The sequence below is a fragment of the Pseudomicrostroma glucosiphilum genome (genome assembly GCF_003144135.1).
Source record: "Pseudomicrostroma glucosiphilum strain MCA 4718 unplaced genomic scaffold BCV69scaffold_15, whole genome shotgun sequence".
Lineage (NCBI taxonomy): Eukaryota > Fungi > Basidiomycota > Exobasidiomycetes > Microstromatales > Microstromataceae > Microstroma > Microstroma glucosiphilum.
The window spans coordinates 322,871-339,752 of NW_020289927.1; the positions used below are offsets into that span (position 1 = coordinate 322,871).

General features: G+C 56.9%; 5 protein-coding genes across 5 annotated transcripts; 1 reads left to right on the forward strand and 4 right to left on the reverse strand.

Annotated features, from left to right (window-relative positions):
- The first annotated feature begins 112 nt into the window (after positions 1 to 112).
- BCV69DRAFT_69445 (cysteine proteinase) lies at positions 113 to 4,810 on the forward strand. The gene is made up of 4 exons (XM_025495451.1): positions 113 to 929; positions 1,017 to 1,283; positions 1,366 to 4,413; positions 4,519 to 4,810. Exons 1-4 carry the CDS (start codon positions 235 to 237, stop codon positions 4,631 to 4,633), a joined length of 4,125 nt encoding a protein of 1,374 aa, XP_025345804.1. The 5' UTR covers positions 113 to 234; the 3' UTR covers positions 4,634 to 4,810.
- BCV69DRAFT_314529 (hypothetical protein) lies at positions 4,763 to 7,480 on the reverse strand. Its single transcript, XM_025495124.1, has 2 exons — positions 6,216 to 7,480; positions 4,763 to 6,137 (listed from the first exon to the last, which is right to left on the reverse strand). Exons 1-2 carry the CDS (start codon positions 7,066 to 7,068, stop codon positions 4,987 to 4,989), a joined length of 2,004 nt encoding a protein of 667 aa, XP_025345805.1. The 5' UTR covers positions 7,069 to 7,480; the 3' UTR covers positions 4,763 to 4,986.
- Positions 7,481 to 8,098: 618 nt separating this feature from the next.
- Positions 8,099 to 9,755, reverse strand: BCV69DRAFT_69235 (hypothetical protein). Its single transcript, XM_025495450.1, has 2 exons — positions 9,309 to 9,755; positions 8,099 to 9,221 (listed from the first exon to the last, which is right to left on the reverse strand). Exons 1-2 carry the CDS (start codon positions 9,628 to 9,630, stop codon positions 8,500 to 8,502), a joined length of 1,044 nt encoding a protein of 347 aa, XP_025345806.1. The 5' UTR covers positions 9,631 to 9,755; the 3' UTR covers positions 8,099 to 8,499.
- Positions 9,756 to 10,335: 580 nt separating this feature from the next.
- Positions 10,336 to 13,475, reverse strand: BCV69DRAFT_314531 (TBC-domain-containing protein). The gene is made up of 5 exons (XM_025495125.1): positions 12,970 to 13,475; positions 11,905 to 12,887; positions 11,588 to 11,833; positions 10,790 to 11,512; positions 10,336 to 10,685 (listed from the first exon to the last, which is right to left on the reverse strand). Exons 1-5 carry the CDS (start codon positions 13,315 to 13,317, stop codon positions 10,628 to 10,630), a joined length of 2,358 nt encoding a protein of 785 aa, XP_025345807.1. The 5' UTR covers positions 13,318 to 13,475; the 3' UTR covers positions 10,336 to 10,627.
- A 223-nt stretch (positions 13,476 to 13,698) lies between these two features.
- BCV69DRAFT_301129 (DUF726-domain-containing protein) lies at positions 13,699 to 16,675 on the reverse strand (the record flags this gene model as incomplete). Its single annotated transcript, XM_025494528.1, has 5 exons — positions 13,699 to 13,803; positions 13,886 to 14,902; positions 14,975 to 16,122; positions 16,199 to 16,229; positions 16,319 to 16,675. The coding sequence occupies 5 exons, from the start codon at positions 16,673 to 16,675 to the stop codon at positions 13,699 to 13,701; spliced, it is 2,658 nt and encodes an 885-aa protein (XP_025345808.1).
- Positions 16,676 to 16,882: the final 207 nt, after the last annotated feature.

The window sequence follows — 16,882 nt, forward strand, 5'->3', positions numbered from 1 at the left end:
TCGTCGTCCATCGGAAGCAGCCATCCACCTCGTCTTCTTCCTTTGCTCCACTGCCGCCTCTTCTCCTTTCCGTCTCTTGGTGGAGTGGACCGACGTCTGTGCTCAGCGCCAGGCTGCAGACCAGGACGCAGACGCAGTGGGATCAAGGCGCTACTCTTCCTTCCTCGCCTTGTTCCCACAAAGGATCATCATCATCGCCTTGATATTTCCACTCACCTCGCCATCCTCGCCGCCATGGCGCCCCACCGCAGCGATCCCCTCTATGGGTCAGGGGACGCCGCATACACCAACACCTCGTCCTCTTCCTCTTCCTCGCCCTTCCCCTCGGGCTCCTCTTCAAGAGAGGAAGACGAAGTGGTGCAGCAAGTCACTTTCTCACCAGACGACTCCACTGAACTCGACGCAAAGCCCATCGATGTATTCGCTCCCGACTTCTTGCCTCCAATGAGCAATTCATGGCTATCCTCGGTGTCAGGACAGGCTTCTCGCGCCACTTCGCCTCCCCAGCAGGTGGACAATGACTATCAAGATGCCACTCAAGAATCAATGGGGGACTCCTTTGACCCTACGCTCGAGCTCAGAGAGGCTGCTGCTCTGGTAGAATCAGGAATCATATATGACCCCGGTGCCGCCCTCTACGACTTCAGTGTCAGCATCGACGCCCCTCCTGCGCCTCCTTCTACAGCTGCCTCTGACTCCTCCTCTTCAGTGGCCAGCACCTCGACGCATACCCTTGATAGTCAGCTTCGGCAGCTTACCCTTCAGGATTTCACTGCCGCCAAGCCTCACCCTCGAGCCCTCTTCTGTCCCTCGACCATGGAGTGGATCTTCGTCGCGCCTGCAGAGGAGATGCTGCAAGACTTGAATCAGCTCTCTGCCCCTGGCTCGCTTTACCTGGAAGAAGCGCCAAAGTTCCCAATCTATACCACGTCCCTGCCGACTCAGCTCCCTTTTGAATCGCAAAAAGCTCACATAAGGGTAGCAGTGATAGAGGAGAGCGGCAGTGATAGCGACAGACGCAAAGCAAATCATCTCGAGGGCCCCTTTCGGGTACACGTGGACCCACTCACAAAACGCAGCTTCTTCTCTGCGCGGATACCCTCCAGTATCCCTCCTGGACTACTCCATCGCATCAGAGATGATCGGAAAAGCAACCCTCCCCCGGGCAAGACGGGACCAGAGGCGGTGCAGGATGCCTTCAAGGTGCTGACCAGGATACTGACCAATGCTGCGAGGGATGATACCAGGACGCTGCCCTTGTCGTCTGCTACTATCAGACAGAGGTGAGTAAGAGGCGAGATGTAGGCAAACCTCTGCCAACCAGTCCATGCTCACCGACTCCGTCCCTCTTCTGTGACCGTCCAGGCTCGGCTACGATGACAATGTCAAGACCTTGTTCCGGAATGTGGGCATGTACAGCGTACTGCTAGACAACGGCAATGAGGCGGTCCGCGCTTCAGAAGAAGACCAAGATCTCACGCTACGGAATCTTATCGAAATTGTGATCTGGTTCCAGCACTACAAGCCCTCATCAGACGCCACTCTAGACACCGACAAGCTGGGCTTCTCTGCACTCAGCGAGAGGGTGATGCCGTCCGACTTTGCCGCTGCCTACCTCGGGTGGAGCCGGGCTCTTGAGACGGACGAGTACAAGTCCAGGGGCAACTTGGCGCACGAGTACAGGCCTGCTCTGGCAGTCTTGGGTGTGTCTGAAGACGCTAACGACGATGTCCTACGGCTCATGTATCAAGCCAATCTACAGCACCAGCCCAACAGACTCATCGAGCTCTTTTCGGCTCTTGACATCGTGCGGCAAAAGCAGAGGCCGCAGAGCGAGACCATACAGATGATGTACGCCCTGGAGAAGAGTCAGGGCAATCGCTTCACCATTGAAGAGGTCAATGAGGCTTATCTCTGCCTCTTCATCGATCCCGATTCCGGAAGATCCGGTCAATGGAGCCATGCCGGCATCTACGAACAGTACTGGAACCTGATACAGAAGCTCGAGCATGCGAGTAGCGAAAAGTACTCGAAGTCGAGGGAGTATCAAGACGCTCTACGAACCATCTCTCGCAGTCGTGGCGATCCCCCTCTGCTTGCCGAGACGCTGTCGATTCCTCTGCCCATGGGCGTCTTCGAGGCTTGTGAAGTCCTCGGATTGCCTGAGGGAGGCAAAGACGTCGACGATGATGGTGTCCTGACTTCTTTCCAGGTGCACATGATGGACGACCCAAGCAAGCAAGAGCAGCTGCAACAAGCATTGGGCATCATCGCTCAGGACCGCAAGAGCGATGCGCTTATGAACTATTTCCAGACTGGTGAAAAAGAAGAGGAGGGTTGGGGTAAACCCACTCTCCCGGCCGGGCTGAACAACATCGGGAACACCTGTTATCTAAACTCTGTCCTCCAATACTTCTACGCTCTCAAGCCCCTTCGGGAACGAGTTCTGCAAGTGAGCCAAACTCCTGGATCTGAAGAGCCGACGATGGACAGCTCCAGAAGGGTGGGAGGAAGAGTCGTGACGCAGCACGAGGTGGTACGGTCGCAGAAGCTCGTGCAGCAGCTCGCGCTCCTCTTTGACGCCATGATGACCTCGCCTGCGCTTGCGGTCAGTCCAGAGAGAGACCTGGCGTACCTGGCGCTGGTCTCGGCTCGAGCGGAGGAGTTAAATGAGCCCCCTGCGGGCGTGGTGGAAAATGCGGCCGAGCCGAGTCCGCTCACTGGTGAACAGGATCTCATGACCTCGCCAGTAGAGGAGAGGAATGGCACGCTCTTCAGCGGTCCTCGCACTGATGAGGAGAGGGTTCACGTGGAAGGCAAGTCGGACTCGATGGAGCTGTCGCGATCGGACTCAGGAGTGCAGGCACCTGTGGAAACAGACGTACAGGACGATGCTTCGATGAAGGACGTTGAGGTGCACACTCAACCGCCCACCGGGATGTTGGTGGACCTACGACCGGAAGCTGCTGATGCACCAGATGCGAAGCATCCTACAATCACACAGCTGGACCCAGCTACCGAAAATTCGAAGGATATCCCCCAATTGGAGGAGTCCGGCCAGCCTGCCACCGAGACCTCGCACTCGAACCAGAATGAAGAAACTCTTCCGGCCTATGAGCCTCCAAACCACGCGCCACCGCCGCCTCTTCCACCGAGACCTACCGCCACCGTCCCCGCCTCTGACCCTGTCCCTAATGACACATCACGCAAGAACTCACTCATGAGCCTCGGCGCACAGCAGGACGTCAGCGAGTGTCTGGACAATGTCCTCTTTCAGATCGAAGTTGCGCTTGGCCAGCGTGAAGGCGCGCCCGATTGCGAAAGCGCCACCAAAGAGCAAGGGGCGAGCGAAGACGAGATCCTGCGTCTCTTCACTGGCAAGACTCAGCAGAGGGTGGAACAGATCAGGTCAGAAGGCGAAGAAGTCAACGGCACAGAGTCTGGCTCTGCCTCTGCGCCTGCGCTCGGCGCTCGACCGCTTAAGGAGCGCACTCAGAGTACGCACGTCAAGAATGAAATCTTTACCATCCTCCCTGTCGAGGTCCGAGAGGAGGGGCGGGACATCTACGACTCTCTCGATGGCTTCTTCGAGGAAGAGACCCTGACAGGCTCCGACGGCAGGGCGGTGAAGCGGACCGTGACTCTACTAGAACCACCGCCCGTCTTGCAGATCCAGCTGCAGAGGGTGCAATTCGACCGGGTGAGGGGAGCATACAAGTCGCAGGCACATCTTGAGACGGGAGAATCCATCTTCATGGATCGCTACCTGGATTTCGCTCCACGCAACATCGAGGATGCAGATACGGCGGCGCGATTGGCCCAGAAGCGGGAAAAGGCACATGCGATTAGAAGGGAGGCAGCAGAGTGTAGAGCTAGATTGGCGACGTTGGGCTCGCAGGACTTGTCGGCTGCTGAGCTGATGAAGGAGAGGGCTGCGCATCTGAAAGACACTGCCAGTATCAGCGACGATGCAAACAAGGACATCAACGGCGAAGTCAATGGCGACTCCGAAGAGACCAAGACACAAGGTTCCAATGGCGCGGACGCCGCCGCCGACCCTAGCTCCGTGCCGACGCCAGCAGAAGGCTTCTCCTCCGGGGACTACGTCGACGAAGAAGTTCTTGCTCTCCTCCAATCACAGAGTGAAGCCCTCGCCCTCGAATCTCGCACTCTCACCGAGCGCCTCCAATCTCTCAAGGCAGAAAGCGAGGCGCTTTGGGAGACGGAGAAGCGGGTGGAGTACAGGTTGATGAGCGTCTTCATGCATAGGGGAGAGGCTTCGCATGGACATTACTTCATCAATCAGAGGAGGGTGCCGCTGGTTTTGGGTGCGGGAGAAGAGGAGGGGAAAGGGTGGTTCAAGTATAACGATGGAGTTGTTGCCGAAGCGCACGTGGATGATGTGCTCAAAGAGTGAGTGTGCAAAGGCGTCGTAGGATCTGGCTTCGGCTACATGCTGATTACTGACCATCTCCCCTCGTTTCTGCTTCTGCTTCTGTGGCTCGCTTCTTGAAACAGTCAAACAGGCGCAACTCCCTACCTGCTCTGCTTTGTCCGCACCGATGTGCAGGACTCTTCCTCGACGCCGGTGTTTGAGACGCTCAAGAGACTGATAGACGAGCCTGTCATGTAGGCTGTGTGGGTGCGGGCGTGAAGGAGGTGGGGCTAGACACTAGTAGGATCAGAATCGATGATAGAGAAAAGGGCCGCACATGTTGAAATGTCCATAAATGGGATATAGCTGGCGCTCAAGCAGTGGTAGCGGCGTCACTTGTTGAAATTAGAGAATCTGAGATTACACAAGATAAAAGGAGCGTGGATGTAGATGTGAAGTATTCTGTGAGTGGGCGTGGGATAGTCTGAACGCGGTCCATTGACGAGAACAAGTGAGACCGTTAGGACGAGATCCGAGAAACGAGCTAGCTAGGATGTTGAAGAGGGAGATAGGCTTGTGGCATTGAGCATTACCCTCGCCTATCATTGTGATCACCTCTGTCGAGCCTGCATCTCAGTGGGCAGAGATTCGAAAAGCTGCACGTACGTCTTTGCGCTGTTGATCAGAGGCTGCGCCTGCGCTTGCGCTTGAGCGTGAGCTTGCGTCTGCCCTCCGGTAAAGCTCGCAGGGCTACTCTGCCACTGTTGTTGCTGTTGCTGTTGCTGCTGCTGCTGGTTTTGCGCAAGAGCGAGCCAATGCGGTTGTGATGCCTGCTGTGACTGTGACTGCAGCTGTAGCGATCTCCCTTGCGCGACGCCGTACGGAGGAGCGATCTGCCTCCTTTCGGGCATCGAACCACCCTCCTTTACAGGGCTCAGGTCGATACCTAGCCCGATGACATTCCCATTTCCATAAGCGCTGCTAGCGCTGGATCGCGCGGGGAAGTGAAGGGATTTGGGACTGATCTCTACAGATGCGGATGCAGAGAGAGAGGAGGTGGAGAAGTCGTGCGAAGGGGCAAAGCCGGCGGAGAGGGATGAATTGTAGAAGGCGTAGTCGGTGGAAGTTGTGGGTAGCTCTGCAGGTCTCTGCTGGGTATACAGAGGAGAGGCCTGTGGCAGGCCTCCCGTCCCAAGTCCGTTGAAGGTTGAGTACAGAGGGACAGCGTCGACAGAGCGGTAGTGCTGAGCGTGCGCGACACTGACACTGCTGCTGACCTCGTCCAGAAGGTGCGTCTTCTCATCCAAATCAGGGTGACAGCACTTCAGCGCCAGTACCGTCTCCCTGAGCTGTAGGAATGGTCCGCTCAAGACGTGCATAAAAGTGCTCGTGGCCTGTTTCCCCTCTGTGAAATCCTCACACTGTCGCCATCTCGCCCCTCCTCCATGCACACCAGACTCTGCTGGCTTCCCAGCAGACCGAAACACTTCCATCGAGAAGATGGGTGGACGTGTAAGCTGAACGCAGAGGACTCCCAGCGGCTCACACACACCCTCTGCTCTCTCTGCCTCCGCAGGGGCAAGAGGTCCTCGGAAGCTCATCTCCTCAATGGAGCCCCAGGGTAGCTCTAGCTTAAAGCCAACAGAGTCGGACTTGAGTGCCCAGGTGAGGGTACGGGCGTTGCGTGAGAAGAAGCAGACGAGGGGTTGCACGCGTCGCCAGGTGCCGATGGTCACGGAGTAGGAGGGGAGGAATGTGATGGCTGTGGGCGTGGTGTAACAGGTGAGACTAAGTGGGTCAGTTGCCAGCCTTGACGTAAACAAAGAAGGGTACGACTCACATTCTCGTCCCCCTTCAGCTCCAACCGTCTTCCTCCTCCTGACCTTACGCGCAGGCACTACTCGCTCAGACGCGGTTCCAGTCGCCAGCATCACTGAAGGCGTGTACGGCGTCGACAGTCCCGTCCGAGTTGACGTTGGACTGGATGCTGCCGTAGTACTATTTGAACATCCCTGGCCATAGCCTTGCCCATAGCCTTGGGCTTGGGCTTGGGCTTGGCCTTGCTCCTGCTGCTGGTGATAGTGCTGTTCCCGTAAACCCTCCTCAGCCCCAGCTTCCTTTGCCCGAAGTTTCGCCCTTTTATTCTGGAACCAAATTCGCACACTGCGCTCTGGCATTCCCAGACGTTGGGCGAGCTCAGCTCGCATCTTGCCGGTGGGATTACGGGTGTATTGAAAGAAGGAGGAGAGTTGGGCGAGCTGCGCAGTGCTGCACTTGTGTCTGCCGCTTGGGCGATGAGATTGGGAGGGCTGTTCGCTGGAGGGTTCGAGGTAGGCCTGAACATTGTGTTGCTGCTGCTGTGCTTGGGGATAGTCGCTCGAGACAGAGTTGGAGACCTGTAGTCCTGCTATGTCAGGAAGAGTACCCGCACTCTCACCCGTGTAGGAGAAAGATGCGCCTCCCTCCAAATCTGATTCCTCAAGCATATCCAAGAAACCCAATGTGCTGGGTGAGCTCCTCAATTCTGACCCTGAGAGGGGGGAGACGGCCATACAGCCTTGCGCTTGTGTGAAGGGAGTGTTGGAAGTATGCAGCTGCCTGGAGGGATGTGCCTCCAATGAAGTAGCCCCTGAAATTGGAAGAGGCTGAGACTCCATTGGGCCGTAGGAGAGCGGTAGCGGTAGCGCGTACATCTCTCTCACGAAGTCAGAGTTTCTACCCAAGAGAGGGAGCTAGAGGGAGGAAGGCAAGAAAGGCAGTACGTACAGGAGCACCGCAAAGGCCGACACAGGTACATATACATATACTATCCCACTGCTCTCCTCTCCCCAGCTCTCACCCCCATCCACGGACTCGCCTTGCGCCGGTCGGCCGGATCTACCATCCGCCCTCCCGTCCGCCCGCCCGGCCGGCCGGCATCGCTTCGCCTTGCGACGAGCTATCGACACCTAATCACCATTCGCGCCTCGCGCCTCGCGCCTCCTGAGTGGAGTAGGGAGGGAGCCTTACTGCCAAGTCTTCCGGTCTTCCGGTGGGCCGGTGCTCTTTCCCTCTGCACCTGTGCTCATGTGCTGCTCCGCTCGTCCATCACATCACATCACATCACTTCTTTGATCGAAGAAGGGAAGGGAAGGGAAAGAAAAAAAGCCTCTGCGCGAGGGACGCGAGGGCGCGAGGGCGCGAGGGACGCTCGGTCCTCGCGACGCCTTCTCCTCTGACTATCCGCTCTGGCTGACTGCCCACCTGTCCTATCACACTCCAATCCTGGTCTCACAGTCACAGTCACAGTCACCGTCGCGATCAGTATGCGATCAGCATGCATGCATTAATTCATGCATTCATTCGTGCAGGGGAGGTGGGGATTAGGTACTGATCGACTTCCGACTTTCGATTTTCGACTTTCGCTCGAGTACCGGAAACAGTAGACTACCCGCGCACCCTGTAGCGCGCATCGTGCATCGCGCATCGCGCTTGCCCCATAGCAGAATAGACTTTGTACGATGTACGATGTACGATGTACGATGTACGATGTACGATGTACGGTGCTAGACTTTTGAAGCTTGTAAATTTGTAAATTTGTGAAATTTGTAAATCTGTATTTGTATTCACATTCACTGGATCAACTAGAACTACCACTTTTAGCAGAAATACCAGACTACCCTACCCTACTCCTACCCTCCCCCACCGGGAAGACAAGATAGACCTAGAGAGCGACATCGACATCGACCAGTCACCTCACGTCAATTCAGAGATTTGCAGCATCCACCCACCCACCCATCCATCCATCCATCCATCCACCCATCAGGAAGAGCAAGGAAGCAGTGCATGCAGAGCTAGGACCGAGACTACTAGCGGAACAAAGAAAGAAACACAACTTTGAGCGAGTGACCAATCGAGCAAAGAGACACGAAAGCGAGGAAATGAGGAAATGAGGAAATGAGGAGCGGCAGTCTCTGAAAGCGAATCCTCCTCCCTTGCATGAAAGCGAGAGCGAGAGCGATAGCGAGAGCGGGTGCGGGTACAAGTACAAGTACAAGTCTTTCTTAGATCGAGTGGAGGAAGCGAGAGCATAGCACAGAGAAGAATGAAAAGAGACAACAAAAGCCGACCGTGGCGCTATCCGCCTAGTGCGCGTGAGTCCATCCCATGAGGAGACGTTCCCCATGTGGGCTAGGCTTCCTCTTGATACTCGCTCCCGCCTCACCGCGTCTGCCTCTAGCGACCTTCTGGCTCGAGGTTGTGCCAACTGTGCTGGGCGAGGCGAGTGATCCGGGAGCATCGGGTACGGCAGCTGCAGCGGGTGCTACCGGGGCGCCTGCCAGCTCGGCCGTCGATTCCTTCACGGGCGCTGCAGACCCCAGAGGCGGATGGCCAGCAGTCACGCTCGAGCTGCCGGCATAGCTGATGCTCGCACTTCGGTGGCCGTGTCCAGCTTGGTGATGGTGGTGGTTGTTCTCACGTCGGTGTGGGTTCTGCGCGGCGGGATTGCCACTCATGCTCAGACGTCGGAAAAGATGGCCCATCCCTCCTCCGCCTGCGGCCGGGGGTGAGGTGGCGCTGGCGCCGTTGGATGCACCGGCAGCGGCGTTGCTCTGCGAGCGGAACGAAGAGAGACCTGCCCAGCCTTGTGATCCATTCCAGCCCTCCTTTGAACCCTTGATTGCTTCGTATGAGCTTGGGAGAGGGATGGAGCGGACCCTGCCGAGTGGAGCGCCTCCTGCCAGGGACCCAGGTGCCTCGCCTGTTCGAGGGGTGGGAGGCCCATTGGAGTCTACGCTGGAGGTGGTGGAGGACATGGAGGAAGAACGATGGTGCATTCCCGTCGGGTCGCGTTCGGGAAAGTAGTCTATGCGAGAGATCGCGAAAAGGCAGGCGATACAGGTGAGTACGAGTTTATATGCTGGCCGTTCCTCTTGCCCCTCTCCACACTCACCCTTCTGAGCAGTCTGCTGGCTAGCAATGGCTGTAGGGCTCTTCAGTGCTCCTCCAACATTAACTCCCGCCGTAGTCCAGGCGCCACTTGCAGTGTTCCTAAAGCTGTTGGAAGGGCTCACGGGACCTCCAGGGAGGGAGAATGCAGTCCTTGCGTAGATGGGTGAGAGGAGTGGTGGAGAGTTGCGGTTGTTGTTGTTGGTGGCAGAGGAGCCAAAACCTAAGCCGACGCGAGGGGGAGAGGAGGCAGGAGGTGCGTGCTGCTGATTGTGGTGGCGGTGGGAGGAAGTCTGGGCGTGTGGGATGGCTGTTGGTGAAGCCATGAGATTAGATTGGGCGGGCGAGTGGTGAGGGATGCTGATCTGAGATATGGCAGAGTAGAGTGGGCTGAGCGCTATGGCCGGGTGATGGGTGGTGGGTGCTCGTGTGCTAAGCAGGTGAAGGTGAAGTTGGTCGTGAAGGTGGTCGTGGTATCTTTGATGTGTGCGTATGCGTTGTGTCGTGGCAGTGGCAGTGGAAGGGTGAGTTGATGGTGAGGTGATGGTGAGATGGTGAAGATGGAATGGAATTCGCTCAGCGTGGATGGCATGGACGACCTCGAGGCGGTAAGATCATCTCCTCCTGGCCCCCCAGCAGCAGCGAGCGGCCAACAGCAACCGGGACACAAAAAGGGCAAGGGGGCATCTCGCAGGCACTAGACCAGTGTGACCACATCTCCGCCCATCCGAGTGTGGGGTAGACTGCTCTTGTGCCCAAGGACCTTATGCAGACGCTTGGGCCACTAGGCTCAGCCCTGGTGGTGGTGCCGTGCCTGCCGTGCCAAGGGTTGCTCTCTTGTCCTCCGCGTCGTGGCTCCAGGTGGCCCCTCCGTCGCTGCTCTTCTGCGCCTGTCCCGCGTCCCCCGTGCGGCCGTGGCGGGGGCGTCAAGCCTAGATTCACCTTGCGTGTGAGTGAGTGAGGTGGGTATGCGTGTATGCCTATGGCTTGTGCACACTGCATGGCCAGTCTTCGGCACGGCACGGGAATGAGTTGCCGCGCCCTGCCTTGTGGGCGTAGAGGAATGTCGAGGCTCACCGGTGCCAACTATTGCCTGCCTTGTCTTTCCACAAGCGGCGAGACGGGAACAAGAGGTACCTGCACACACACACGCGCACACACACAAGGGCACACAGGAGGGAGTTGAGAGGCCACAGCATTCATGTACAAGTTTGACACAGCACAGAAGGACGTCAAGCAGGCAAGCAGGCAAGCTTGGAGCGTAGGCAGCGTCGTCGTAGCAATGTGCGATGGCATGCTCAGTCTTGTCACGCAGTCTGCCCATCAAGCCTTCTCCTTCTCCAATTCAGATCCATGAGGTGACACTTCGCCTCCCACGTTGCTGCAAAGGGTGGACACCGGACGGCCAGAGTGATGCGTCAGTAGAGGGGGATAATGTTCAGCGATGCAATCCAGCTTCTCCCCTCCCTTTTTACCTTCACTCACAAGGCTTGACTGATCAATTGGCTCACCGCAGCCAAATACCCCTCTCCAGGCTCATTACGGAACATGAACAGCAGCGACTCGCTCAACCTCAGCACCTCGTCCTTGCTCAACGAGTCCCGTCCTTGGGAGTGCAGCTTGAAGAACCAATCAATCGAGGCAAGCACATCCCCATCGGCAAACAAGATCGGGTCAAGGCCGCGAAGCACATCCTGCAGACTTAGACTGCCTCGCCCTTCTGTGTCCCATGCGGTGAACATGCGCTTGATCAAGGCGTGCTCAACACCCTTCTTCTCTGTCCTCTCGTGCAGGCCATTTAGATTGGACACTGTGAACTCATCTCTGGCCCACGTACTCATCTCTCCTAGGAAGATCTTGAAGGTGTCGTACTCGATACGCATCTCCTTGAAGTCCTCACTGGTGGGAGTCACCGCCTTCTTCTCGTCCAAAATCGCCTGCGCTTGTACAGGGTCGCCCTGCGCACTCGCAGCCGCTTCTCGGGCCTGACGTTCGTGCCGCGCACGGTAAATGGCTTCCACCATGTGGTCATACACTAGGCCTGCTTGCTCCTTGCTGAACCGACGGAGGTCCTTGAGCTGACGGATGGCAGAACGCTTGGCGAAGAGTTCAATCTCTTCGACGATTTCTTGGCGGAAGCGGCGGCGCTCCGAAGCGATCGTGTCGTCTGTCACCACGCCAAACTCTCTGAAAGCAACGACGAGCAATCTGGAAGAGCGAAGTGATGGGACTCAGTGAGTATTGTCCAGCTCCCACTCGGCCTTACTTCTTACGCTTACTCACTCTTGAAAGTTGGTGATGTTCCGATGTTTGGGGTTTGCAGCATCCGGATGGGCAGAATCGCCCAGGCTGCTGAAGTACTTTCTCAGCACACTGATGAAGGCCCCATCGTCCGTTACGCTCAGAAGCTCCTCGCCATTGATCTTCAGGATGGCCAAGGCGACCTGGAAGAGGACTTTGGGACCCATTGCCATGAAGCAATCGATGATCCGGAATGCGAACACCATGGGCATCGAGTTGATGTATAGTCTGATGATAGCGATGGGATCAAAGGGGCGTAAGCGGGCATAGCCATTCATTGGACCCGCACTCCTACTCACGAAAGGAACCAAGGCAAGCTTGCCACGCTCAGCTGGATATCAGTCCTGATCAGATGCTCGTGGATCATCGGCAGGGACCGCTGCACTAGATGCTCAAACACCTTCCGGTCCAAGATTGTACCTGCCATGGACTGGGTGTAGTACCCTGGGAGCAGCCGCTCCGTCAGAGTGTCCAGCAGAAAGTAGGTCTGCTCCTCCGAGCAGTAGATGAGAAAAGCAGCAGCAAGAATATTCAGACCCTGCGTATACCCCAGCTCTGGGTTCTTGAAGCTGAAGGCGTACAACACCCGACGGAGGCTATCTATGCCCTCTGGTTGCTGAAAGCCAGCATATTCTGGCAAGGAGCGATGCAGGTCCTTTTCTATTTCCTCGGTTGCCGTCGTTTTCCTGTCCTTGTTCTCGTTGAGCATCCGTTCGTACTCTCCCTGATGCTCGAAGCGATTATAGATGGAGCCCGATGTCACCTCCCAGACTTCACCTCGCAGCGCCGAGGGGAGACCGACTTGGATGAGCCGCAGGAATTGCGGGTACCGTAGAGTAGTGAGGGAACGACCGTGCACGCGGAGATAGTCCCTCCAGAGCTTCATCTTTGACTTCTCCCTCAGCTTGCGCGGATCTCCTGGATATTTGAAGCGAGCCCCCAGACCAGCATGGTAGGGTGGGGGAGGGGGAGGATCGGAGGACGTTGATGCCGAGGCTGTAGCGGCAGAGGCATCGGCTTGCGAAGCCACTTCAGCAGTCCCAGCCACGGCGGTGTCCGCGTTCGCATTCTCTGCGCCAGTAGCTGATGTCTCCTCAGCAGCTCCAGCCTCTACCGGTTGGGTCGCCTTCGGCAGCAGCTCTGGGTTGAGGACGAACTCTGAGTAGCATGTCCCTACAAAGCCCTTGAGCTTCTTCATGCTGGGCAGCTGAGCTCGCAGACTATCTCTGAGCATAGAACAAAATGTTTCGCATTGTGTGCGAAGGGCATTGAGTTGCAGGATCTATGTGAAGCGAGGTGAGGATTGAGCTCAGTATGAGATGCCCCTCATCCCCTTTAGTATTCCTCGCAGCTGCGCTACTCACGATTTTCATGCCATGCCACACAACGACGGCCAGTGCAAACACTCCACTTCTCTTTGTATTGAGCCTCTCTACCCTTCTGACTGTATAGAGCGGCAAGCTTCCCCTCAAACTCCTCCGATCCAGACTCTCAAAGCACAAGAACTTCTCCGTCAGCACCAGCTTCCCCGCATATACCTCATCCTCTTGAGCTGTAGGGTCATCCGGATCGCTCTGAGGATTCGAGAGGGAGACTACGGCGGGAATGTCTGTCAGAGGAACTTGTCCATCTGGGAGGGAAAAGGAATGTGTGAAGAGTTGCTGGCGCGTGGGCTCCTTGTGGTCCCGCAGAGAGTGGGCTATGGTGGACATTGCGGGGCGTTTGGCGAAGGATTCGGGACTGACTCTATGAGGACCCGATCAGGGCATCGGGGATGCTGACAGTGACTCGGCCAGAGGAGCTCGTGGGATGATGGTGACGGTGACGGCGGATGGTGACGGTGGAAGTGGGAGTGGGAGTGATATCGCAGTGTGCCGGCAAAAGGGGAGCAACACTCCAACCAACCAAGTCACTCCACGTCCGCGCCAAAAACTCCGACGCACCAGCCAGCCGATCCGCCAGCCGCTCACTCCTACCTGGCACATCACAGAAGCACTGCTGCAAGGTCGTGCTCCGCAAATAGATCACTCGAGGTCAGGTCGTAATATGCAGATATTCACGGGCCGAGGAACATGTACAGATGCAACTTTGCCTCACCCCTCTATGGCGCCGATGCGCTCACATATCAGCCGCAATTTGTCCGGCTCAGCCAGGTCAAAGTGCGAAGGCACCAGTTCAGACACGTCGATATTCTCGACCTAGATGAATGGGAACAGCAAGGGTTAGGTCAGATGCTTCACTCCTTTCGTTCCACTGCTGACCCCGATGACAGCTACTCACTCCAGGTACGCCCCAGATGGGCCCCGATCCCATCACCCGTGGCGCTCTCCCGTCTGCAATCTCCTCTGCCGACAGCTCCATTCCCAGCCAAGCAGCGACAGAGCAGACCATATCCTTGCTGCTGAAGGCATTGACGAATCTCCTTCCCACAATACTCCTCGCCTTGGTCAGCGTCTTTTTCCCTGTAGTTGCCGGTGCACCAATGAGGAAGACGGAGTCTACCAGGTGGGAGTTGACCTCTGGTTCTTTAGCCAGCTCGGCTAAGGCAGTGAGGATGGTGATGCATCCCAGACTCGCGCCCATCAGCACTACAGGCCGGTGACCCTGCACTTCAGCTCGTAACACCTCGGCGAGAACCAGACCCTTCTTATAGGCCTTGCTCTTTGCTCGAACGAATGTTGAGTCGAGAGCAGTACCCAGAGTGTTGGCCACAGTGAGTGGTAGCGTCAGAGCTGTGAAGGCGGCTAGGGCGGTCCTCTTGATAGCCTCTTCGGCTGCCTTTTGGCCCAGGGCCCGCTTCATGTACGTAAAGACATAACCACGTAGATCCACACCTGCTTGAGCCATCAATTTAGCCTCGCTAGAGACAATGTAGACATCTTGCGATTTCGACGAGGCCCACACGCCCTGCCACGACGTGAGCTGCTGAGACTCTTCTAGGATGATCCCCGATACGCAAATGGTAGCGTGGAGAGAAGGAATCGATACTCCAGCCAAGCGCGCTTCGGTATCGACTTCTTTGAACTCGAAAGACTCGAGTCCACGCAGTCGACGAGAGACTCTGTAGCCTGCCAGACCTCCACCGCCGATACCGAAGAGGGCAGCGGCGAGGACGATGCCTCCCGACGAGGCGAACAGAGCAACACCAGACAGACTGGCCAGCGCTGGAAGGACTAGCGGGGCTGCTAGACCGCCCGTCAAGCCAATGATGCCGGCACCAATGGCAGCACCACCTCCCGCCGCTGCCCATCTCTTCCAGTTGGAGCGACCGTGCTCCGCTACTGCGCTCGTGCCCGCCTGAATCAGGCAAAGAGAGAAAGATACGTCAGCATAGGTCAAGTGCGGTATTTGGGCTGTTCATTGACTCACTCTGTTCATCCAGCTTGTCCTACCGCCGCTATCCTCATCCTCTTCAGCAGAAGTAGAAATCTTTGCGTGCTTCAGAGGGTCCTTTCCCTGCTTCGCGGCCGCGGATTGGGCATCCTTCATGATGAAGTAGATGGTCTGCGCCAAGATCTTCTCCGCCGCTTGTCCATCTGAACCGGAGAGTCCGAGGGCGCTGGAAGCGACGAAGATCATTGCGCGGGCACGGGCATCGTAGTGGCAGAATTCGCTAGGCTGCTGACGAGCCGTCTTCTCACCACCGGAACCGCCGGCGCTACCGCTGCCCTGCGGGGAGGCGGTATCGGCGTGGGTACCCTTAGCTCCTGGCGCAGGAGGAGGGAACAGATTCCCAACGCTTTTAAAGGAGCTGTCTGCCCATTTCGAGAACGAATTCCACGTGTTCACAGGACCAGAGGCAGAGGCAGAAGAAGGCGCTGAGTTTGGTAGGCCAGCCTTCCGCTGTTGTTGCTGATAGGCTAGCTCTGCTTGAAGCCCCGCTGGAGATGGGTCAGGGGTTGAGCCAGAGGTTGCTGGTGTTTTGACCTTATTCGTACTGCTCGCAAGAGGCTCATCGCCAAAGACGGCTTCATTCTCAAAGACCATCGTTGCGCCGTCTTCGAGTGAGCGATATTGGCCCAGACCGAGAGCGATGAGAAGTAGGTCGTTGTAGACTTCGACGCCCCTGCTTGAGCTGGCCTCGCTCGACAGGGCGCCACCTGTGCGATGGACTCGAAGGGGCTCCGGGAGCTGTAACGTGCTGAGCTGCTTGTCCTTCTCGTCCGTGACAGAGCTTGAGGCTAGCGCAAGAGCGGCGTCCTCGACATCCTTGTCCTTTTCATCTGAGACTGTACCATCCTTATGAGCTTTCTGAAGCGCCTCTTGCAACTTTCGGGTCCGCTCCTTTTCAGCTCCCTTGGCTTTTTCGGTTTGTGCCGCCTTGCGAGCTTTTTCCTCCTCTACATCTGACCGAAGGACAAGCTCAGGGTAGAGCCGAGCAAATGCGCCTCCTGTCTCCTGTCCCATCGCCTCGAGTTGCCAAGCCCGCTGCTCCTTCTCCATGCCGGCTGAGCCAGCATCTGAGTCGGGGCGACCTTGTCCAATCTCCAGTATCTCTTCGTACGCGAGCGGCCCAGCTAGTATAGCAGCGAAGCGAGAGGCAGGAACATCAGACGATGAAAGATGAACATGGGCTGTTGACATCAGACTCACGGGGCAAAGTCTCCTCAGCCACACCCAGATGCTGGCAAGTTGCAGTCAAGAACTATGAATGGACAAAGTCTGTCAGCATTCCCTCGCAGCAATCGCCCCCACAGAGCTGATGATACTCACCTTGCTAGCAAACTCCTCCCACGACTCCACCAGCTCCTTCCTTTGCTTCTCGGTCTCAGCTCTGCTACTCGTGGAAGAGGACTCCTCCCCCGGCGGAGCTGACTCTCCTCCTTTTCTCTGCCTACGAGAAGTCCCATCTTCATTCAGCTCGGCACTATCCCCCTCATCTTTTCCTCCATTCTCACCCCCCCTCGCCGAAGAACCGCCGCTCCCAATTCCGAAACCAAGCGCAGAAGCTCTCGCTCGCTGACAGAGGCGCTGTTGAGCGTACTTGGTCGCGATACATACTGCCAGACGAAGCTCATGAGGCCAGTCGGGCGAGTAGGATTTGAGTGAGGAGAGATCCAGCTTCTCCATTTTGTCCTACAGCTCGATGCGGCTCGGCTGGGTCGAATGGGATGGGACCGGTCCGAACCCGATCCAGTGGTGAGCCGACTCAGAGCACTCAAAGATCAAACTCGGTGAGGATAGTGTCGTAATCGATTGGCGAGGATGGATGAAGGCAGACCCCTAGAGAAGGACACAGGATAAGGAGAGATTGCGGGTACGACTCTCGCATTGCTC

Excerpts from the sequence above, each read along its gene's own strand:
- BCV69DRAFT_314531 (XM_025495125.1), bottom strand. The coding sequence starts at position 13,317 with ATGTCCACCATAGCCCACTCTCTGCGGGACCACAAGGAGCCCACGCGC. Across the intron at positions 12,888-12,969 it reads TGTGGCATGGCATGAAAATC|ATCCTGCAACTCAATGCCCT; the intron begins GTGAGTAGCGCA and ends CGCTTCACATAG. Across the intron at positions 11,834-11,904 it reads AGCTTGCCTTGGTTCCTTTC|ACTATACATCAACTCGATGC; the intron begins GTGAGTAGGAGT and ends CGCTATCATCAG.
- BCV69DRAFT_69235 (XM_025495450.1), bottom strand. The coding sequence starts at position 9,630 with ATGGCTTCACCAACAGCCATCCCACACGCCCAGACTTCCTCCCACCGC. Across the intron at positions 9,222-9,308 it reads CCAGCAGACTGCTCAGAAGG|ACTACTTTCCCGAACGCGAC; the intron begins GTGAGTGTGGAG and ends TCTCTCGCATAG.
- BCV69DRAFT_69445 (XM_025495451.1), top strand. The coding sequence starts at position 235 with ATGGCGCCCCACCGCAGCGATCCCCTCTATGGGTCAGGGGACGCCGCA. Across the intron at positions 930-1,016 it reads AAGTTCCCAATCTATACCAC|ACGCAAAGCAAATCATCTCG; the intron begins GTCCCTGCCGAC and ends TGATAGCGACAG. Across the intron at positions 1,284-1,365 it reads TCTGCTACTATCAGACAGAG|GCTCGGCTACGATGACAATG; the intron begins GTGAGTAAGAGG and ends GTGACCGTCCAG.
- BCV69DRAFT_314529 (XM_025495124.1), bottom strand. The coding sequence starts at position 7,068 with ATGTACGCGCTACCGCTACCGCTCTCCTACGGCCCAATGGAGTCTCAG. Across the intron at positions 6,138-6,215 it reads AGCTGAAGGGGGACGAGAAT|CCATCACATTCCTCCCCTCC; the intron begins GTGAGTCGTACC and ends CCACGCCCACAG.